Source organism: Pelmatolapia mariae, linkage group LG4 (assembly GCF_036321145.2).
Source record: "Pelmatolapia mariae isolate MD_Pm_ZW linkage group LG4, Pm_UMD_F_2, whole genome shotgun sequence".
Classification (NCBI taxonomy): domain Eukaryota; kingdom Metazoa; phylum Chordata; class Actinopteri; order Cichliformes; family Cichlidae; genus Pelmatolapia; species Pelmatolapia mariae.
Window position 1 is genome coordinate 19,173,095 of NC_086230.1, and position 23,634 is coordinate 19,196,728.

General features: G+C 40.4%; 1 protein-coding gene across 5 annotated transcripts; it reads right to left on the reverse strand.

The window, feature by feature from the left end:
* Positions 1-414: 414 nt before the first annotated feature.
* On the reverse strand, positions 415-23,042 carry LOC134626177 (TOM1-like protein 2). Of its 5 annotated transcripts, XM_063471748.1 has the most exons (16): positions 22,946-23,042; positions 17,580-17,664; positions 14,979-15,057; positions 14,385-14,534; positions 13,763-13,897; positions 12,742-12,885; positions 11,227-11,343; positions 10,178-10,311; positions 9,658-9,700; positions 8,624-8,795; positions 8,014-8,128; positions 7,411-7,486; positions 6,537-6,611; positions 3,705-3,764; positions 3,138-3,174; positions 415-3,010 (listed from the first exon to the last, which is right to left on the reverse strand). In XM_063471748.1, exons 1-16 carry the CDS (start codon positions 22,995-22,997, stop codon positions 2,856-2,858), a joined length of 1,629 nt encoding a protein of 542 aa, XP_063327818.1. In that variant the 5' UTR covers positions 22,998-23,042; the 3' UTR covers positions 415-2,855. The 5 variants fall into 5 exon arrangements, 4 of the variants coding, with proteins under 4 accessions (XP_063327818.1, XP_063327820.1, XP_063327819.1 ...); XM_063471750.1 differs by lacking the exon at positions 6,537-6,611; XM_063471749.1 differs by lacking the exon at positions 3,705-3,764.
* Positions 23,043-23,634: the final 592 nt, after the last annotated feature.

Consider the following 23,634-nt stretch of genomic DNA (forward strand, 5'->3'; position numbering starts at 1 on the left):
TAACGCACTGTTATAGTAACACAAAAGTAGAACCCCACAACGGTATTGTAGGAAAATAGGTCAGTGACCTAGAGTAGCACTGCTAAGTTGTCAGTAAAGTTTGGTAAGATTATATAAAGTCCAGCATGGTTGGTGGTCAAGTGTGTAACAATAAGTCTTGTCTGTGTGTTTGCCGGAGTTTGTAAAGTTGGCTAGTCTTGGTCCTCAGGTAAACGAAGGAAAAATGATTCTTTTAAGGATCTATGTTGTGCAAATGTCCATAAACAACCACATGTGAGAGGGTGAAAGGCTCATTTCACAATGAATGACCAATACAGTACAAGATTGAGCCTGGGTTGCATCAGCATGTACATAAGAAAAGAGAGACTAGTCACAGATCCCCTTAGTGTAAAATAACCACAAACAGTTATGAGGTAGAGGTCACACACTGCTAGTGTCTTTATTGGGCAGTTACATACGTGCATTAGGTCAAATACAAATCTGACCATTAGTAATGGCAGCAGACGGCACAGCCAGAGAGACATGGAGCACCCACCGATAGAAAACAAGCCTCAATTCCATGTCCACAAAACACAAGCTTAAATATCCCGCTTCGCGGGTATTAAAGACATTCAGTTACCACTTTAAAGATAGCCAGAATTTAGAGGAATACATGTTGCAACCAGGACTTAAGCTTCATAAGAGCAAGTTAACACAATACACTCTGTTACAGATGCAAAGTTACAGAACACACAAACACAGAAAACTGTCAAAGTTCCCTTTAAAGAATCTCCTGTTACATTTTTAGTAATCGTCCTTGTTCAACTTGCATGGTAGATGTTTTTATATCTGTTATCTGGCAATGATAATAAACCCTCAAAACCAAGTGTAACCATACAGCATGAAAGAAAATTAAAGCTCATTATTATTATTATTATTATTTTAATCTAAAATACATTGATTACACAAATACATTTTTAATGTCACCTTTGCATCTATGTTAGCAAGAAGCTTTACAACTGAGGTGCAAATGGGCTGCCTCTGATTAACAAGGCTTTTGGTCTTAAATGGACTGAAAGGAGAAAAAGAAAATCTTTTTGAAGTGCAGAGCAGTGTTAAAATGAACTGGAAAAAGAGCTGCAAATAAGACGGGTTTTCTATTTTGCCTCGGATCAAAGACAAAACCTTTCTCGGCAGAGCAACTCTGCTGAAATCAGTCGGTCATAGAAATGCTTGGCAGCAGCTCCAATGAGAGCAGATTAATCATAGCAGGTTGAAAATGCACAGGAAATAAAGTGTAATGTGTTTGACTGCACGAAATCAAAGAAAGTAAAATCATGCTTGCTTCCCGCACGTTTCAACCTCGGCCTCAAAAACATCAGTTGTTCGTTTCCCTTTTTTGTTGTTTTTTAACCATGAATTATAAAAATACAGAAGGGGGAAACAAAATAATACTTTCAGTGTTCCTGATATTATTATGAGCCAATAGATTTCAATAGATTTTTTACAGAAACCACCGTTTCTGTATTTTGAGGTATATTGATTAAATACTATGGAGTATGTGAAGATTTGCCTGTGTGAATACATCTGTTACCACAGCACACTTGTCTTGTAGATGATTATGATGCCAGTGCTAAGCTGACATTATTATTTAAATCTTTATTTCTGTGTTGCATCTTTATGTAATTTCCAACAGTCCAATGGTCCATCTATCCACTTGTTAGGCAAACAAGCGCACTAATTACATAGTTAGAAAAGTTATGTGCAAAATGAACTCATTCTTAAGATCATTTCCCATCCCCTAGAAAAATAGTAAGCATCTTGTAAACACAAAAGGACAAAATACAGATTTTTTTTTTTTTTTTGCTTCAAAGTGCACAGACATTAACGCGGCGGGGGGAGGGGGAAGGAACATTTTGACAATACAGCAACTTATTTTGAGCATGTGAATGTCACTATTTTTCGATTGGTAAAATGAAGAACTAGTTGGTCATTAAAGCATCAATATTCTTTGGAATGGCTTAAAGTGTTTGCAGTTTGCGGCACTTTTCTACATTAACTTCTTGTAGCTTTTCAATGAGCATCTTCCTTCCCCTTAGCTATCTGAAATAGATACGAGATAAGAGTGAATCCTAACTAGTACATTTTTTGATTTTTATTATTCTTAATTCCCTTTGGTTAGAGGAATGCTGGCATACACATTTTAAAGAGATTAGCTAATATTATAATCCTAGTTTGCAAAATTAGCCTGCTAACATGAAACTGTTCATTACAGTGCCTTAAGCAAACTGGGTAATAAGAGGCGCTGCCCTGCCACGCATATCTCAGTATTAAGCATAACTAGAAATCTACAACTCTTAACAAATGCACTGATCGATCAGTATATAACACAAAAAAAACAATTTATGCATAAATAAGCATTTAGCCGAAATGTAGTAAAATAACACAATATACTCCTAATTAAATGCTTCCATACTGACTCTGTGAGTAGACCTTCAGAGAAATTTCCCAGTAATCTCGCGGTCAGGTGTCACATTTTTAAACCACATGACAGTTAAGTGAAGTTGTCCTCCTTTGGTGGCGTGTTATGGAATGAGATGCGGGGCTGCGAGCAGTACATCCCACACTGACAGATTAATACATCCATATACAGTAAAACATAACGCAGTAATGCGCAGTAAACTTGTTGGACCTCTGATGGTTAGAGCAACACTCTGGCAAGATAACAACAAGGAGGTGGAGATCACTTGCTACACCAATGCCAGTCAGCAATGAAATGGGACTAGGAGGATTGTTTTGGAGGGTGGCGGGTGGGGTCATTTTGGGCCAAGACCTTTAGATGCCCTGGAGAGAAACCGAGGTCATCTGAGAACAGTCTACAAGGCAAAGAGGGCATCTTCCGTCCGTTCAGTCTTCTTATGGGAGCCACTCGGGGCACGGGCGGGGTGGGAGAGGTTAGCAGGGTTAGGTCCTGGGGGAGATGGCAGAGTGTCTACAGCCTTAGCTCGCTCCTCCAGGAACTTATCAAATTCTGAAAGAAACAAATTGATTTGTCAGAAACATGGAAGCTGAGGGTCACAGTGTTAAGACTCTCAATCATTCCCACACACATTTGAGCTAACAGAACACACCCATAGGTGTGAATTAACTGACTATACCTTCACTAGTTACCCCTTCTTCAGCAGCATCACCTTTCTATTAAGAAGAAGAAGAAAAAACATGACATAAGACACAAATTTCTATAGAAAACTATCAAGAACGGAGTTAATTAATGTGAGTGTAAAATCGACAACACAAGCGGCACAAGTCAGCTGCCTGTAAAGTTCCCACAAACTCCAAACAGAGTGGCTCATGAAGGATCCGTCTGTCATGCATCCTCCCCACATTTTCCACAACGAGAAACCTTCTCGAGCCCCACCACAACCACCACATGCACAAGTTAAAGAAGACCATTGCAGCTGCTTTAGGTTAATTATCATTAGCACTGTTTCCACATATGTCTCACCTCATGGCAAACAGTTATGTAAGTGATTGCTGGAAATGATTAAGGTGAATGATTAAGGTAAAGATTTTAAGTAAAAAGAAAACCAAGGTCACATGTATGCAGTTATAAGAAATGGTTGGATGAAAAGTGCTTTAAGGGTGGAAAAGAGGGAGAAAGAGAGGGTAGAAAAACAAAAATATTAATCAAGGTTAAAAAAAAAAAAGAAAAATTAAAATCTCACCACGTCAGTACAGAGCCACTCCTCTATGTCATCCATGACAGAGGACTGCGATACTGGGATCTATGGAGCAAAGCCATGGACAACAACGAGGGGTAGCAACAAAGCCACACGACAACAAAAACAACGTAACACACGCACACACACAAAAACAAGAATCACCAGAGGCTCAGGAGAAAAGATAAAAAGAAAAACAATAATAATAATAAAAAAAATGCTTGAAAGACACACTCAACCTCTCTTGATTCTGTGCCATTATTGTTTTATCATGTGCAACGACCTGCTGCCGAGCACTCCTCTGTATAAGAAGAGGACTTCCCGGCCTGTGTATTGTTCTCATTAACTCTGTACTGCTGACATGGCTTAACAGCTGCCGACTAATGTCACACACAGCCGTGCTAATTATTCCGCATCATTAGTTAATTAGCAAATCGCTTGAACGTGATTAAGAGATTGATTGGTTGGGAAAGGCTGAAAGCACAGGGACTGTCGAGAGGCACGGCAACCCTGCACACCCACCCACACACACACTCAAAAACACAGGGCGCACAGAGCATGAGCATTGCTGCATGGCATGTAGTGACACTGGTGATGGAAGCCATGTCAGACTGGATGGTGTCCATTTGTGTTCAAGGTTGTGTGAGCACCAAATAATCAGAGTGATTAAGGAGTTTGAGGCATTACAGGAGGAGGGGAAAGTGAACTTTAACTGTGACTCAAGAAACCTCCTCTGAGGAGTAACTGGTAAATTGTTTTAAAGTTACTTGAACCCTTTAAAAATTAAAGTCTCCAACATTAATTTCATCTATTTTGACAAACTTAAAGACCATCGCCCAGTTTCAAAGTTAACTAGAGAGAACAAAACCCATTTCCTAAGGCCTTTACAGATACTAGAAAAACACTGGTGGGGTTTCCTTGTGAGATCACAGGTTATGCATATCAAAAGATTGGCCAAGGCAGAGTGGCAGTGAAAAAATGCATGCAGCTGTGTGAACAAGGGGAGGAAAAAATAGAAAAAGAGCACAAAAAGAAGTCTGTCCTCATTATGACTCACAACAATAACACTGATATAACTTCAAAGTGTATAACATTGTGCTGAACATTTATAAAATCAACATATCAGCTTCTTCTACATCTACTGCTTCATCTGTTAGTTTGTTTATGTGTTAGAATGTGAGGTTATAGTGAACTGTATAATATCTAAGATCCACAGACCATTAGAGGACAACTGACAAAATACTCACCACTACACAGCAAACCACAATCACTTTTGATAATTCTCTTATGCTTGGCTGATATTTCATGAGTACTTGGACTCGCTGATTGGATTTTGCTGTGTAGCAGGAGCGTCTGTACTCCTCCGCTTTTTTAGTGAATGACTGTTAAATGATGATGGAGCTCGGTCAAAGTTCCTAGTGACCCATCAGCCTCATTTTAACATCCATGGAGGGGTTAATGTGAGCACCAGTAATGAGTATAGTCTTTAACGCTTGAGTCAACAGAGTACAATAGAGGTGGGCAGTATGGATAAACAATTCTGTATTAATATGCCAACCAATTTGGGAGCTATAGTCAGGGTAAAAAGAAAGTACCCCTTTGTCAATTTTATGGTTTTATACACAAGGTTATAATAAAAAACAAACAAAAAAAAATCATCTGATTCTTAGCATGTTCTAAAATGATTAAATTTGATTTAAATTTAAATTTAACAACCGCCAGTGCTACTCCTCCCTCAGCCTCCTGGTGGAGATGCTATCAATTTCAAAATCCTACATTGCTTTGTTCTCAAGTTATTGTATTCAGAAAGCTTACTCTGACTTTGAGGTCAAAGTCGCTGAAAATCAGTTTGAAAATCCTACGTCACCTTGTTCTTGAGTTATCGAATTCACAAACTTGGGTGCCCACGCCATTCTTTTTCAGTCATTTTCTTGTAGATCTACTGCTGTGTTTAGGATCATTGTGCAGTTGCATGACCCAATTTGGGCCAAGCTTTTAGTTGTTGTCCTCATATTTGACTCTAGAAAAGTGACTGCAAGGTGTTTATATCCTGTGGCTGCAAAACAAACCCAAATCCTCACCACTCCACCACTGTGCTTGACACTTTATTTGAGGCGTTTTTGTTGATATGCTGTTCGGCACTTTGAATTATACCCAAATATCTCCACCTTGGTGTCATCAGTCCAAAGGACATTGTTGCAGAAGTTTTGTGGTTTATTCAAATGCAGTTTTACAAACACGCTGCTGCATGTTCTTTTTAGAAAGAAGACACTTTCTACTATAAGCCACACTTGTTCAGTCTTTTTCTAATGGATTTAACATGCTAACTGAGGCCTGTAGCTCGTGAGTTTTTTGCAATTTCCCTGAGCATTGCACAGTCTGACCAAGAGCTGAATTTCCTGGAAAGTGACACGGTGTAATATGCCATGTTTTGTACTTGAGGCTGTATTTACCTCATTTTAAGACTTGCTAAGAACTAGTTGTTTTTTTATGGCCTGTTATGTAAAAACTTCCAGCTGAAAGAGGGTGTGTTTTCTTTTTATCATGACTGTAAGTGTAACTCAGAAGAAGCAGATTCCAAAATAAGCCCTAGTTTAAATATCTGTAATGACATATTGCCCAAGACTACAGTACAATATCTAAACTAGGCATGGACATGGATGTTCTTAGAAGGAAAAGCCACTTGGAAGTAGGACTGTTGGGAGGATTTGGGAAAAAGGTGAGATGAGGCTGAAAATGAAGCGCAGCTCATGAGGATGATGGACAATGCTGGAGGAGGCTGACGTGAAGTGGACATGAGGGAGGGGTAGGAGGACACACTGTGGATAGAGTCCTCACCATTCCTTGGGTAATAAGCCAGCTGTCTATGGGCAGCTCCTGATCTGCTGGGTTATCATCCCCTTTAACCCTCAGCTGAATCAACAACAGAATAACACCTTACACAAAAGAAGAAAGGCCCCACCACCACAGCATAGCACAAAGTGCAGAGAGAGAGACAGAGAAGAAGTCAAATGTGCAAAAGACGACTGAGAGAGGAGGGAATAAATGAGGCCAACATAAGAAAATGGCAAAGGATCACTGCATAAAGATGAAAATGAGGAAAATAAAGAAGGAAAAAAGAAGAGATTTAAAACTCATTGAAGTATATGTTCTAAACAAGGAATAAATCACCTAAGGCAACTAAAGAATGGTGCCACCTTTTTGTGTATGTGTGTGTGTGTACCTAGAGATAGCCAAGCAAATATACTGCAATGTTTGCTCAGAGAGAACGACTAAAAATCTTGAAGCTAGTCAGTGATTTTGAGTTTCTGTGAGCACTGACTTTAGAGATGAGCAGACTAAAGGAAGAAGAAAGACATCTGCTTTGAAGAATGAGAAACCTAAATGCATGTTTTTTTAATAACTGGGAGAAGTGCTGACACTAATGGCTAAAAAGTACCAGTGGTTCAGATACAGTATAAAAACTCCCAGTTAGACTTCGCTCCCATCTTCTGTATATAAAACTCATTTATATGTTTATGACTGGCATAGACACCATAGACAACACCACTATATTTTAAGTATTCAGAAATGAGAAAACCTTAAGCCTCTGTTTGGTCAAAGTTCAAGAAGCACTGCATCAGGACAAATGTCACTGTAAAGTATTCAGTGTTCCAAGCCATCACATGCAGAGAGCAAAAAAAGCACGTCAACCATGCTTATTTGTACTCACCCCTCCTGTATTCTGTTGTCTAACACCCAAAGCAGAGGCCAGGCCACCCAGAGCCTGAGGGTCTTCATATTTTACACTGTGTACAAAACCAGAAACAGATTAAGAAGAATTAAGCTGTATATAAAAAAAATTAGGAGCAAAGATGATGTCTGACAGCTTTTTTTAATATCATCTCTGTCCAAAGAGAAGACAAGCAAGACATTTCTTCTTAAGAAAGAGAAGAATAAAGTGCAACAAAGTCTTCAGTTCTGTCCAAACCAGGGATTTTGTCGATTCATGGCATAGACCCTTGAGCCAAAACATACCCCAGTGGACCCCTTCGTTCACAACTTGCATAAGCAAAAAAACAGTAACATTCACGTAGCGGAAAAAAATGGGCAAAAATACTTATTTATTCACACTGAGTAGCCAAAAGTAACACAATAAACTAGCTGCAGGGAGAAAATACCAGATTAACATCCAGTCTGTCCCCATAGGAATTCAAAAGGCACTCCAGGAAATAGAACCGGATATCAAGCATTTCAGAAATGTAGTGAGCACATTATAAATAGCTATTTATCCAAATAAATTACATTAAGGGAGCTAAATTAAATGTAGACCTACTTTTTGCGCTGTTCAGCCAGAGAGCTCCCCCTGGTCTGTGCGAACATGTCAAAGTCGTCCGGGTTCTGGGCCGATTGAGACGACGGGGTGCCACTCGCGCTTTCTGAGCCTACATCTGGATCAAGAGGGTGGCAGGAGACAGCAGAACATGGAGAAGGGCAAGGATTAAAGTAAAATGAAAGAGGATGAAAGAAGTGGCACAGAGAAATGAATTTAAAATTAATGCAGCAAAGTTTAAGACTTCCTAATTATAGACCAGACTTCTGTTACACCACTCCAGTTTGGCAATGTGTAATTACCATATATTACTGCACAAAATATAAGAGGTAATCCCTCTAAGGTTGAACCACAACACTTCAGTGAATTTTACTGCAATTAGTTAAAAACAATTAGCTACAAATTTAACTTTTGTCATGTAAGAACCAGCAAAGGTCTGCAGGGATTCGAGAGGACAGGAAGCTCCAACAATTTCTAAAAACATGCTTTTACTTTGTCTGTATGGATCTCGAATGGATTAATAGGAAAATTTAAATTTTACAACAATATAAAGGTGCTTCTTGTGCACGTTTTATTATCCTAAAAAATAGATTTCATTATGTTTTATTCTTACCAAGTCCAGCTAGAGCACTGGATAGGGATGCTGCAGTGGGGTTGCGGGCAGGAGAAGCCGTGGCTCCAACAGTGGAGCTAGGTGGAGGGCTGGACGTGATCCTGGGTGTTACCACAGCTGGGGATCCTGGGCCCAGGTCTATCAGGTTGTCCTCTGTGGCTTCAGTTAACATCTGAATAGAGGAGAGCAAGTGAAATATACTCGTTAACTACAAATATAAAACAATACAACTATGCAGCATTTGTGACACCAAGTAAAAGATTAAATTATTATTTTTTCCCCTTTTTTTAAAATCAGAAGAAATGCTTCTAGCTACAGAAATGCTACACAATTTCAGACAACACCCTAAACCAGCAGTCATGGATTGGCAGCTATGCAAAGGAGCAATAATGGAGCTGAATAAACAGCTGCAATAGATTACAGATGTGTGAGAAGGAACACCATGAAAGGTGGAGGGAAGGGAATAAAACATCTAGTTTCAAACAGTAGAACCAGTGTTCACACATCACAAGGCTCTAAACACGAGATTCATATAACAGACGTTTTGACAGTCATCACTCAGTTCATCCCAGCACACTGGCTTGGACTGAATGTGGTCGTGGTGTTATACTTGCCTCCATCAGCTAGCCACAACACAAACAGACAGAGCACACAGAAAGATCAACAAGCTGCAAACACAAACAGCTATGTGGGATGTAGTGAGAGATGGCCCAGTCCATTGGCAAATGTCTCAAACTGGCAAATGTGCACTTTTTAATGGAAGTTTGGCAGCGCTCAGCTTGTTCAGTTTTACAAAGCACTAAAATGCATTCCACTTGCATTACAAATGAATGCTGCTATGGTAAACAGTTGAGGGGGATTATTAGTTCAGATAATGTTTGAATCATCTCTCACAGCATCCATAATGTTAGGCAAAGGTATATGTAGTGAAATGTGAAAAAAGAATATAATAATGATACGTGCAAAAAGAAAACATGCAATTTCAGCCATTAGGCCTCTGTTCTTTGTTTCTAGTCTTTGTTGATGGTACTCACCCCATTGTTCTGTGCAGCTCTACCTGACCTGTACCTCTCATACCTGTGAGCAACATGAAAAAAAACAAAAACAAAACAATTAACACTTTGCCACATGCTCTCTGAGCTTAAACGCTCTTTTAACACAAACACGATGAAAGAAAAGTTTTAGCATTTAGAGCCCACAGAGCACATAAACAATGCACAGTGCTTTATTGTGCAATATTTGGACAATCGCAAATCTTGATTCATAATGATTCAGTTATCTTAACTGATCTGACCCACTTATGTAACCTTATGAACTACAGTGAGTCCGTTTGACCTGTTATATCGCCATCTGTGTCATGCAGGTTTTTCTTTTTTAAGAAAACCTGATAAGCTTAGGTCTAATGATATCTAGAGATTCATCTTTAAAATTGTGCTCGAGAGCTTGCCAAACCAGAAAAGCAAAAACTAACAAGCACTAGTGATTGAGGTAGTAACCAAAATACACAAACAAGTATTTCTTTTTGTGACACGAATAAAGTTTGATTGAATTCACCTCTCGTATCGGAGGAAAATGTTGTTGAGGTCATCATTTGCGTGTAGGAGCTCCTCGGTCACTTCCTCATTAGAGACGCGCGAAATCAGCTCAACCACTCTCTGCTGCATAGCTCGGCATGTTCTGTTCAGCTCCTTGACAGAGTGTCACATGAACAGATTGATCAATACATTAAGTTATAAATCAATTTGAGAAAAAGTGAGCTGCAGAGAAACTGACAAGCTGACACATACTCAGACAGTCAAGTGTGTGTTTGTCTGTCTACTGATGACTCAAAAAACCCTCTATAAACCACTCCATTTGCCAGTACATAAACAGTTATGCTGCTTATTTATGACTCACGAATGGGTGGGGAGGATTCTATAAATATAATACAAAAGGCTTTTAGTTTTAAGCAAGTCAAAAATATTTGCTAAACTAAATTCTGTTACAGTTTTCTCTACATTACCTGAAATAAATAGCAAAGTGAGTCAGGTACTACATAACAATTACACTGGCACAGGCTCTTTAGCCCGGGGTCAGATACTTGGAGCCGATACAAATACCTGAGGGGTTTTTGGCCTTCAAAGATTAAAATCTGCATGAGCTTGCATGAGAAAATTTTGCGATTTGACCTGCTTAATTGCCAGTTTAAGGAATTTTACCACAGAAAAATGGCCCTTGGCAGGTTAGCAAGAAAACTTAACCCATAACTCCCCCTGGTGGCTGCACAAAATTACAACACTTGACAGTTAAAAGCAGTGTTGGAAAGAATTTGGCTTTCTGAATGCACATCATGCATGGGGGTGTATATAAAGAGAAGAATTCACAGGAGCCTATATTAAATCTTCTGATAAGAAAGAATGTGACAGAAAAATCTGTGATCTTTAAAGACTTGTGCTTCAGAATGGCAAATGTCTTCTGATATGCATTAAGAATTGAATTAAATTGATGCCAAGTTGGGCTTTATTTTGTTTGGATTTTTGTTCTTTTTAACTACAATGAAGTTGTACACAACACAGGCAACTACTGAATGCATTATAATGAAATTCATAGTGTATTAATCTAACCTGAAGCAGTTCTAGGTCAGAAGCCTCTTCCTGACCTGGGACCATCTCGGTTAGCATCTCTGACATGACTTTGACGTTTCCTCGCACTACGTCCAGCTCACTACGCAGCCGGGCAATCTGAAAGAACACAAGATCAAAGGTAGGGATGGGTACCGGTGTCCGGTGCCATGATGGCACCGGTTCTGACATAAACGGTAGTAACCAGACCGAAAAGCAGCGCACATTTCGGTGCTTTATTTCGGTGCTTTTTTTTCCTGAGCTGTGATACACTTTCGATTCTAGCCAATCATTTTACGTTTCCGAGGATAGTAGGCGGGTCCAGGTATGTACGTTCTTTTAGAGCAGAGCTACAGATTAAAAATGCCCAAGGCAAAAGGGTCAAAAGTCTGGCTGTACTTCACAGCAAAAGATACAAACTCAGCAGCCTGCAACAAGTGCTTTAAGCTGATACAGTGATACTGTGCAAAGGAGGTAACACCTCAAATCCGATGAAACACCTGGCGATGCATAGCGTTGTTTTAAAAGCCGAGAAATGCGCCGTATTTGATAGCTTGCTGCGAGACCTCACACCGAGCACATCTACTGCGGGTGTGGTGCCTGTTATCGGACCCGGAGTTAGCAACATCCCCCAAAAACCCGAAGAGTAGAGTCCTGGCCCCTAGCCCTTCCAGTGTAGCAGAAATGATGACGGATGATGATGGCAGCAGCCGCCGTTCTTCTCTGGGTGAGTAGCTTAATGTTGTTCGTGTGTAATTTACGTTGAATAGGCTAACCACGTTATTACATTAATGCATGTAAGGTGAACTAGCAAACATCATCATAGCTACATGCGGCTGTCTTCTTGTTTGACGGCAGATACTCCCTTCACCCTGGCCAAAAAGGTTAAAATGACCAAAGAAAAAGTGGAAAACAGTTAAACATGAGAGGTTTTTGGATCAATTTTGTGTTTTTTCCATTGTTTAAGCACTGCTTCCAGCCAAGAGTGATACCATATATGCCCTATAGCTGCAGAAAAGGCTAACATTGTTATCTTTTTACAAAAAAACAGTTAAACATGAGAGGTTTTTGGACAAAGTTTGTGTTTTTTCCATTGATTAAGCACTGCTTCCAGCCAAGAGTGATACCATATATGCCCTATAGCTGCAGAAAAGGCTAACATTGTTATCTTTTTACAAAATAAACAGCTGAACATGAGAGGTTTTTGGACCAATTTTGTGTTCTCCATTCTTTAAGCACCGGTTTGAGCACCGTTTAAGCACCGGCACCGTTTCAAAAGTACCGGTTTCGCACCGGTATCGGATAAAACCTAAACGATACCCATCCCTAATCAAAGGTCAATGAAAAACATTTGGACTAATTTGGTATCAGCGGCACAGCAGTGTAAGTTGAAACTGTACTTAAGTTTTAAACTCACTAAACACTGAATAAAGCTTTTTTTCTTTCTTTTTTTTAAATTACAGACTTAAAAAATGCTGTGTGAATTAATTTAGCTGAACAAAGGTTGGTGTCCCTCACCTGTTCAGGAGTTGCTGTGATGGGGTTGGGAATTTCAGGGGCCTGTGTGGCAGGGGGAACGGGTGAGGCAGGTTTAGGAGTCGTGGGATCAGGTGAGGTTGGGGCAAGGTACTTGACCATGGCTGGATCTACCTCTGGTGTGCCCTATGATAAAAATAAATACATAAATAAATAAAATTAACAAACAAACAAAAACCCCAAAAAGCAAAACTCTAGGCCAGTTTACTAGGTGCATCTGTTCAATGGCTTATTAACACAAATAACAGATCGGTCAGTGGCAGGAACTCAACTCAGACATTAAATCCAAGAAGGGATGGTCAAGACGACCTGCTAAAGTTCAAACCGAGCATCAGAATGGGGAAGAAAAGTGATTTAATTGACCTTGAATTTGACACGGTTGTTGGTACCAGACAAGATGGTCTGAGTATTTCAGAAACAGCTTATCTACTAAGTCCGGCGTTTACAGAGAATGGTCTGAAAGAGAAAATATCCAGCAAGCGTCAGTTCTCTGGATGAAAATAGACGCCTCGCAGATGTTAGAGGTCAGAGGACAATGACCACACTGCTTTGATCTGATAGGAAGGCAACACTAACTCAGATAACCATAAGCATCTCTGAACACAGAGTACATTTAAACATGAAATTGATGGTCTACAATAACAGAAGAGCAGTGATGCTACAGTTTGAATGGGCTCACCAAAATTAGACAACATAAGATTGGAAAAATGTTGCCCCTTCTCAGTTTCTGTTGGAACATTCAGATGGTAGGGTCAGCATTTGGGATAAACAACATGAAACAGGAGATTCCCATCGTGGATGTGCAGCTGACAAATTTGCAGCAACTGTGTGATGCTGTGATGTCCACATGAACAAAAATGTATGAAGAACGTTTCCAGCACCTTGTTGAATTTATGCTATGAAGAATTAAAGCAGCTCTGAAGGCAAACATTGGTACAACCCAGCACTAAAAAAAAGCGTACCCAAAAAAGTGAATGAATGTATTTGTGTATTTCTTCCCTACCCTCTGTGGTGTGTGAATTGGAGACAGTGCATCCAGGTCTGCCATTGGGAACTCAACACCTTTCCTCTTCAGTTCCTCATAAATATGCACCACCCCAGTTAGATCAGGACTACTCCTGAAGGCATCTGCCCAGGCCTGTCAAAACACAGACAAATTATTTAGTATGCTCTCAATTCTTGGTATTAATAAAACCAACTAAAATTTTAAAAAACAAACAAAAACTGAATGAAAGCACGTAACATTACTAGTATGGACATTATTTTGCTCCAATGCTTAGGGAATTTCTTCTTCTTCTTTTTTTAATTAGCCAAATATCTCTACAAGAAGGCTATCCACAGGATCTCCTTCAAAACGTTCCTATTAATATTTAAGGGAGTGCAAAAAGAGAAATGGAGAACACCATCTGTTGGCTGAGGTGACCTCAGGTAACCAGATAAAATCACAAAAGGCTGAAGCTGTTGTGCAACACATGTGAAGTGGCACATGTTGTGCCCACCTGATTTAAAATTCTGCAATGGAGTGTGTTGGTAAAAGGAAAAAAAAAAAAAAAGACAAAGAAAGAAAATATGTAGCAAAAGAATTTTATCATTAAAAACAGCAAATACCGAGAGCGCTCCAATACCTGTATAAGAGACAGCACTTTGTCTTGTACGATCGTTGGGGGGTTGGCTTTGGGGGAGATGATCTTTACCAAAACACCATCAATAAAATCTCTGTTGGCCACCTGGACATGAAACCTGTGACCACAGTTCTTCACACATGTCTCCAATACCTACAGGAAGAGAGAGGATTAAACAAAGATGCTTGAAAGATGCTTAAAAAAAGTTTATGTGTGTGGGGAGCAACAGAGAAAAGGCAGACTTAGTCAGTATTTTGCTGCACATAGGGCCTTCCAACTAGCAGAGCTATCAAAGATGTGGGAGGACATAAAGACAGCTCAAAGGGCATGGCCACTGTAAACAAATGGAAAGAAGAGGCAGAAAAACACAGGCCATGCAGTGGAAGGCAGAGGAGACACAGCAGAATAAAATGACCAGGAGCACAAGATCAGTAGTGTTTTCCCTTTAATGTGACATTAAAAGCCTACACACTGAAAAGCATCAACACCATGGGCATGGCCCAGTGAGTCATTTTTGTCTACCAGTGCCTTGCTCATATATTCAGTGACTTTATTCCTAGTTTTGCAATATAGTTCCAAGAAGAAGTATGAACTTACGGTTAGTGCGAGCATAACTTCTCTGTAGTTCTTGTTGCCACTTAGTCTCTTCTTCAGTGCCCGCATAGCATCTTTTGGCCTAGACAGGAACAGCAGAAAAGTTACAGCTGCACACAGTACCCTCTGCTTATAGTGAGCGTAACGTCACTGGAATAAACTCTCCTGTGTGCCACAATAACAGATGCGATTCAAGTCCGTCAGCATAACTATTTGACTAAAACAGAGAAGTACTGTCACACCATCTGTCTCACTCTTTTCTCTCTGTGTGACTATACTGTAAGTCTGTCCCACAGCAAGATCAAAAGCTGTCCATGCATGCAGAGTTCAGATTGGCTGTCGGCCTAACATTGTCCATCTTCATTGCATATGAGACGGTACGCTTTTATGGACTACCTACTGAGCTACAGTACATTTACAGTGAAGGAGCTGAAACAGAGAGAAATGGTGGGAAGCATAAAGTTTTATATTTATATATATATATATATATATATATATATATATGGTCCCCAGACAGCCCTCTGCACATGACTGAGTTTAGTGAATATAATCTACCCAGCATTTCTGATTCTCTCTACAGTTCCCTGTTGTTTCCTGTACATGTATTTTCGCTATATCTTGATTTAGTCCTTACCATCTGCTGTCAAACTTTCATAATTAAATGCACACATTAGCATGTGTTAAAACGTCGCACAAATGTTTGTGCTGCATTTCAAACTCTGGAATTAAGGAGACTCGATCTATCTAGCTGAACATCTTGAAGACAATAAGTTCTGTGAAGCTGAACTCCCTCTCTCATGCCTTCTGTTTTTCTGCAAGTGTGACCCAGAGGGCCCCTGTGTCGCATGTCAAGACAATGAGTGTGTGTAGGCATGAAGAATGTAAAAAATAAAGTAAAAGGGGAAGCAAAAAAAGAGTACATATTCTTCCACAAAAAATACATTTTGCTATTTAACAGAAAATGGAAGTGTCTGATTATCATGCATCAATGTCTGTAACAGGTTAAGACTTTTTCCTGAGATAAGACATGTAATCAAACTGTTCTGTTAAAAAAAAAAGTACAAAAAAGTTTTTCTATTTATATTAGGCCAATAAACCCTTCAAAATGGTCTTTTCAACTGTTTCATAAAAGTACTGTCATCACCATTTTCTATGCCCTCCCTGAATTATTTTTTTTAACCACTAAATGGGGAAGAAAGGTGATTTACGCAACATTGAACGTGGCAATGTTGTTGGTGACAGACAGGCTGATCTGAGTATTACTAATGCGATTTTCCCACATAGCCATCTTTAGTGAATACATAGAATGGTCTGAAACAGAGAAAATATCCAGTGAGTTTCAGTCTTCTGGGTGAAAATGCCTCGTTACAACTAAGGTACGTAAAACATCATTTCTGAACACATGTTTCGAACCAAAAAGCAGATAAGCTTCTGCAGCAGAATAGTACACCAGGTGCCACTCCTGTCGGCTAAGAACAGGAAATTGAGGCTACAATTCACACAGGCTCAGCAAAATTGGGACAACAAAGGACTGGAAAAAACACCGCCTGGTCTGATGAGCCTCAATTTCTGCTATGACATTCAGATGGTATGGTCAGAATTTGGCATAAACAACATGAAAGAGTGGATCCATCCTCCCTTGTATCAACCGTAATGTGTGTAATGGTGTGGGGGATATATTTTCTTAGTGCCTTCCTTAGTACCATTTGAGCTTCATTTAAATGCTACCCGACAATTGTACGCTACAGAGTTAACCATGTCTGTCCCTTTATGAACACAGCAAATAAAACTGTAAAGCAGTAGAAGTAAACCTCAAATTATAACAAACCGGTTTCTTGAATAAGAAAATGAGTTCTCTTTAGCTGAATGAGAGACAACCATGAGGGGAAGCTTGTCAAAAATGTAAATGCGGTTAGTAAGTATGGTTTCAGCTTTTTTGGGGAATCCTGGAATTTTCTGATCACACCTTGTACATTAACTACGAGCCAGTGTTTTGTGGTAATTAATTCTGATATTATGGGCTTTACTGCATGGCAGTTATAATCATTATATTATGCAATGCAGAACCCAATAATAACAATATTATTAGTGCATTCTGATTAAAACAGTCATTCAGATTTACTTATTTGTGGCCAAAGGTCTAACTGAATTTCTCCATGCTAGGATAAAGCTTTCCATGTTAGTAATAATAAACTCAGATTTGTATAAGCTCAATAAATAAATGCCAATCATCTGGTTTTATGTCGGCAAATCTATATAATTTTGGAGATTTGTTCACCAAGTGCAGGCTGGGCATTTTTCAGTGTGGGAGGCTGACATGAGAATCTATTCATTCATTCACTCATTCATTCATTCAGACAGTAAGACAGTTGGTCAGTCATACCTAAAGAAACAAAAGGCCATGTGTAGTAGAGTGTCTGTCAGCAAAGAACAGTGGGCAGTGTATTATTTGCTCGAGCCTCTCAGTTAGCCACTGTGTGATAAAACAATGAATGTTTCATTACAAACCACAGCAGGAACTTGAGTCATTTTGGGTTAAATACCCTTGCTAATCCCACTTGATAAAGCAAATTATAACCTAATAATAATAATGAACGAGCTTACCCTTCATCGGTTTCATTTATGATATCGCAGATCTCCATGTTGAGGGTCCAGTCCTCATTCTGTAGGCCTCCATCTGTTGCCCTCTCTGGAGGAAAACACAAAGAGTTCAACTGTTATGTTAATTAGCTCACTGCAGTGTACGGTCTATGCAAAAGGCAAGGTTTGAGTGACACAAATTATGATTGTTAGGATGTCAGTTAAAATCAGTTACCACTTATGACAAGAGACACATCAGTACATACAATAAGTTCAGACTCAGTTGTGCAACGACACAAAATGTGACTATTGCTGAATAATAAGTTGTGGACATTAACCAGCGCTGGGGCTTGCACTGAAGGAAATGTTACTTTTGATAGAAAAATCCATGGTTTGCACAACGCCAGCTGTCTCATGTGTTACCATGGTGCTGCATTTTAGCCAGGCTCAGTTGTTCTCAAGCTAAAGCACACTGATTAAAGCAACCCCTCATTTACATAACATCACAAGCACACTTGTGTAAATAAGCCAGCATGTGGTCGCAGATTTATCCATCCAGCCTTCAATCCATCCATCAATCTTTGATTGCTTATCTGGATCTGTCACAAGGCAGCAGTCTAGACATTCCTCCCCCAGGGAAACCTCCTCCAGTTCGTCTGAGGGTTTCCAAGCCAGCTGAGAGATACAATCTCTCCAACATGTCCTGGTTCTGCATTGGAGCCTCCTCCCATGCTTGAAAGACCTCACCCTCCACAAGGCATCCTAGTCAGATTGCCAAAGCACCTCAACTGGCTTCTTGCAATGAGTGGAAGTAGGCCATATCCTGAGCCCCTCCCGAATGACCATGCTGCTTAACCTACCCCCAGCCACCTTGGTTGTATGCATTCAATTCAATTTCATTCATGTAGTGCTAAATCATTACTACAGTCACCTCAAGGCTGCAATCTCATTCTTTCATTCACTACCCAGAGCTCATGGCTCATATGTGTCAGTAGAAACATAGATTACTGAAATAATAAATAGACCAATGGAAAATGTGACCAGATTTAACTCAGTACTACTTTTAACTGTTTGCTTTTGCAATTATAAATACAGATGAAAAAGCTATTAAGTTCCCTTTTTGAGATGTGGGCACTCTGTGCAAGAAACTGCCATAAATACAGTGGCTTGCAAAAGTATTCGGCCCCCTTGAACTTTTCCACATTTTGTCACATTACAGCCACAAACATGAATCAATTTTATTGGAATTCCACGTGAAAGACCAATACAAAGTGGTGTACACGTGAGAAGTGGAACGAAAATCATACATGATTCCAAACATTTTTTACAAATAAATAACTGCAAAGTGGGGTGTGCGTAATTATTCAGCCCCCTTTGGTCTGAGTGCAGTCAGTTGCCCATAGACATTGCCTGATGAGTGCTAATGACTAAATAGAGTGCACCTGTGTGTAATCTAATGACAGTACAAATACAGCTGCTCTGTGACGGCCTTAGAGGTTGTCTAAGAGAATATTGGGAGCAACAACACCATGAAGTCCAAAGAACACACCAGACAGGTCAGGGATAAAGTTATTGAGAAATTTAAAGCAGGCTTAGGCTACAAAAAGATTTCCCAAGCCTTGAACATCCCACGGAGCACTGTTCAAACGATCATTCAGAAATGGAAGGAGTATGGCACAACTGTAAACCTACCAAGACAAGGCCGTCCACCTAAAGTCACAGGCCGAACAAGGAGAGCGCTGATCAGAAATGCAGCCAAGAGGCCCATGGTGACTCTGGACGAGCTGCAGAGATCTACAGCTCAGGTGGGGGAATCTGTCCATAGGACAACTATTAGTCGTGCACTGCACAACGTTGGCCTTTATGGAAGAGTGGGAAGAAGAAAGCCATTGTTATCAGAAAACCATAAGAAGTCCCGTTTGCAGTTTGCCACAAGCCATGTGGGGGACACAGCAAACATGTGGAAGAAGGTGCTCTGGTCGAATGAGACCAAAATGGAACTTTTTGGCCAAAATGCAAAACGCTATGTGTGGCGGAAAACTAACACTGCACATCACTCTGAACACACCATCCCCACTGTCAAATATGGTGGTGGCAGCATCATGCTCTGGGGGTGCTTCTCTTCAGCAGGGACAGGGAAGCTGGCCAGAGTTGATGGGAAGATGGATGGAGCCAAATACAGGGCAATCTTGGAAGGAAACCTCTTGGAGTCTGCAAAAGACTTGAGACTGGGGCAGAGGTTCACCTTCCAGCAGGACAACGACCCTAAACATAAAGCCAGGGCAACAATGGAATGGTTTCAAACAAAACATATCCATGTGTTAGGATGGCCCAGTCAAAGTCCAGATCTAAATCCAATCGAGAATCTGTGGCAAGATCTGAAAACTGCTGTTCACAAACTGCTGTCCATCTAATCTGACTGAGCTGGAGCTGTTTTGCAAAGAAGAATGGGCAAGGATTTCAGTCTCTAGATGTGCAAAGCTGGTAGAGACATACCCTAAAAGACTGGCAGCTGTAACTGCAGCAAAAGGTGGTTCTACAAAGTATTGACTCAGAGGGCTGAATAATTACGCACACCCCACTTTGCAGTTATTTATTTGTAAAAAATGTTTGGAATCATGTATGATTTTCGTTCCACTTCTCACGTGTACACCACTTTGTATTGGTCTTTCACGTGGAATTCCAATAAAATTGATTCATGTTTGTGGCTGTAATGTGACAAAATGTGGAAAAGTTCAAGGGGGCCGAATACTTTTGCAAGCCATTGTATAGCCAAACGGAAGAGTAATTTTTGTAAGAAGAGGTTTGGATGAAGTCTTGGGTCCGTAATCATGAGACTACCATTCTATTTCATTTTCACACACTGCAGTTTCCAGCTGTCACGGTAAACCCAAACATGCTATAAAATTTTGCCAAACACATGCTCCTCCAAAGCCTCCAACTCCAGTAAATTAACTGCAAAGAGCCAAGAAGTCATTTGGGAAGTGGAAAGCCGAGATCTCAGAGGGAAAGCCACACTGACTGACAGTGAGTGATCCAGCTGTGTACTCAGTTTTAACTATTACAACATCCAGAAAAACAGAAGTTCCAACGACCTGCTCTCGCCTTCACACTCCACCCTTTCATTTAATAGCATTTTGGCTACAAGGAGGAAATAAGGGAAGCCAGACTGTAAAAGCTGACAAAGATGAACTGGCTCTGCAGTCATCACTGTTCCCCGCTCCATCTCCTTCTTCCTCAGCGGCCCTCCAAATCCATCCATCATGTCTGTGGAAGCTGCCGTTTTATAGAAACACAGAGACTTAGAGCAAAATTTTTAAAAAAGAAAAAAGATTTTCTACTGAAGCAAAATACGATACAGGTTCTGACTGCATAGATCGTCATTAGATGAGTCCTGAGTGTAGACAGGAGATGTTCCTCTGCGGGAAGCTCAGAGGCCCTTAGAAGGATGTCATGCCAGAGCCAGGGGTCTCACAGGGCCATGCAACCACTGGACATGCCTCAAAACCATGACTTATTCATGCTTTAACTCCCCTCTCAAATCAACGTTTCACAGGCTGGGCAGCTTCAACAAACCCACTTATCTACAAAAATAAAAAGGCATGCAGTGAATTCAAACATGAATAACACTTAAAAACACCTCTGAGTCCACCTTCTGAGTCTACAGCATCCAGAGCATGAGTTTGAAAGATTTAACCAGCTACTTCTTCTGGGATAACCCATGTAATCTCCTCAAGTGGATTGTCATGTTGTGGCAGGGCAAAGCACGGGCAGCAGAGGATAGAAGGAAGGGACGCCCCCCCCCCCTAAAACTCCGATCTATTCGTGTGACACACACTGTAAGGACACTGAACATGAGTCTACTAATGGAGTTAAATGCCTACTAAGTGCATTAATTCACGGTGTTGTGTCAAAGCCCCCACCCCGGCCCTGAGAAGTGACACCACACAAGTGAAGCCAGTCGATCACATGGCTTTAACAGAGGCAAGCTGTGCCATGCACTTGGCAACAAAGCCACAAAGTCCTTCACTGGCTACAATGTGAACTTTTAAGACTCTTCTTTAATTCCGGCCTTTCGTTGTCTCCACTCTCACATATTTGCTATTTGTCCCATGCGCTTTTCTTGATATTATTCGATTCATTTCCTCTCATACATGTGCCACGGTCATAGTAACAGCTGCCAAAGGTTGGTTGTCTTTATTAAATATGGACACAAATTGTGGTAATGCATCAGGCTCTTACAGCAATTAGATTTACCACACATCTCCACTGTCAGGCTTGAACTCTCACGTTCCCTTTGTGTCTGGTAAGATGATACTTTGCCCCTCCACTGAGGTGTACAGATCACTACCGCTGCAAATGACAGCTGGGTGTCAAGCCCCAAACAGTGCAGCAACTCAACCGGAGAGATCTGGCAGGAGACACGGCCAATTCTGTGATGGAAGGGGGGGTGGGGGTCCAAGACATGCTGCATGCAAAAACAAAAATGCATCTGGTTCTGCCCAGTCGAGAGCTTGATTAAAGCACTATATGGCTCTGCAGAAAGTAAAAACATGAGTAATTCTGACAATTCTGACTCAAAGGCAAGCACAAACAAGCAGTGGGAGAAATTAAAAGTCTGGAACACATCTGTTTTGCAGGAGTTTGCCAAAGCATTAATTCTATTTCACAAAAACGGCGAAAAAAAGTAAAGTTCAATGTACCTATGGCACCTACAGTACACTCCTACTTTCACATTCTTCAAGTAAACATAAATTCTTATCTTTATACTTCATAAAACAGCTGTTATCAGTAGCCGGTTCATTGTCAGTTATAAAGGCATGGTCAGGCCTTGGTACCAACTATTATGAATCTCAGCTTGCTTTGAAAAAGGAAAATGCAAATATTGATGCAACTACACCAAAGGGATGCTGCAGCTCACGTATATGTCCCCCCTGGGGAGAAAAAGCACCACACCTTATCGAGATTGGGGGGGGGGGGGGGAACCTCCAGGCTGACCGCACAGTTTGGTCAACTATTGTTCAGAAACTAAGGAAATATGGAAGTTATCTGGGTCTCTCTTGAAGACACTTTAAGTCATGTCAATACAATAGCGTCAATTTCAGTTAACCTGATTTGATCTTCTTAAGCTGCAATCAGTATCTACACATATGCATGGTTATTCAACTTAATGCATTTCTTGTGATTACATCGGACTAAGTTATGGGTTAGCTGGCTAACATTAGCTGAGAGCCCATTCCAGGCAGATGACGTTTGCTACGATGACACCCGTTAGCTCGCTATTTCCACCTTTGAGCCCAGTAGTAAACAATATATGATGGCCCACATTTAAAGTACGTTGGGTGAAGGAAGCGGCAAGCCTTTAAAAAATAATTTCAGGTCTAACGTACCTATACACTGGCCCACGGGAGTACTGTACGGATTTCCAAGTAAGAACTCCATCTTGACAACAAACGATCCGCCCGGGAATGACAGGCTTCGGCCCAGAGGCAGTACTATCAAGTCCCGCCTACCAAGGAATTCTATTGGTTCAAAAAGTTCGACACGTATAGAGATTTTTGGACACGTGTGGCTACAATCGATGTCAGTCACAATTAGTAACTGAAGCTATGTTCAACAAACCTTTTCTACGCGCATGCATTTTATTCATTACAGAGGGGAATAATAACTCTAAACAGCTAATAAAAAACAATGCAGACAAGGATTAAATCCTTGAAATATAAAAAATGAACGTTCACTGTTGTTGACTATATATAGCTCATATCTTGAAAAAGCTAATCCCAACTAAACACAATTTCGACTTGTGGTGCTTTTATGAATATAAGACATACATGCACATTATAAGATAACCTCAGGCTTAAAAGACAGAATTTATGGTTAAAGCAAAACTCTTACAGAGTCTTGTCTCAGGTTGATGCCTTTTTCAACGGAATCAAGTACTTGAATGCAGCTTAAAATGAACCTGTTGCTATGTAACTGAGCGTAAACAACAGGGGTAAGTAGCGGCATACTGAGTTTATCGATAACACCAGCTGGTTTTTTGTATTTTTAAGCGTTTTACGGTGACAAAAACAGCAGT

What these genes read in the sequence shown, in the direction of transcription:
- LOC134626177 (XM_063471748.1), bottom strand. Translation starts at nt 22,997, where the DNA reads ATGGAGTTCTTACTTGGAAATCCGTACAGTACTCCCGTGGGCCAGTGT. An exon ending in CAGTGCTCTAGCTGGACTTG is followed by an intron (nt 8,129 to 8,623) that starts GTAAGAATAAAA and finishes CTCTTGATCCAG; the next exon opens with ATGTAGGCTCAGAAAGCGCG. An exon ending in GACAACAGAATACAGGAGGG is followed by an intron (nt 6,612 to 7,410) that starts GTGAGTACAAAT and finishes TTGTTGATTCAG; the next exon opens with CTGAGGGTTAAAGGGGATGA.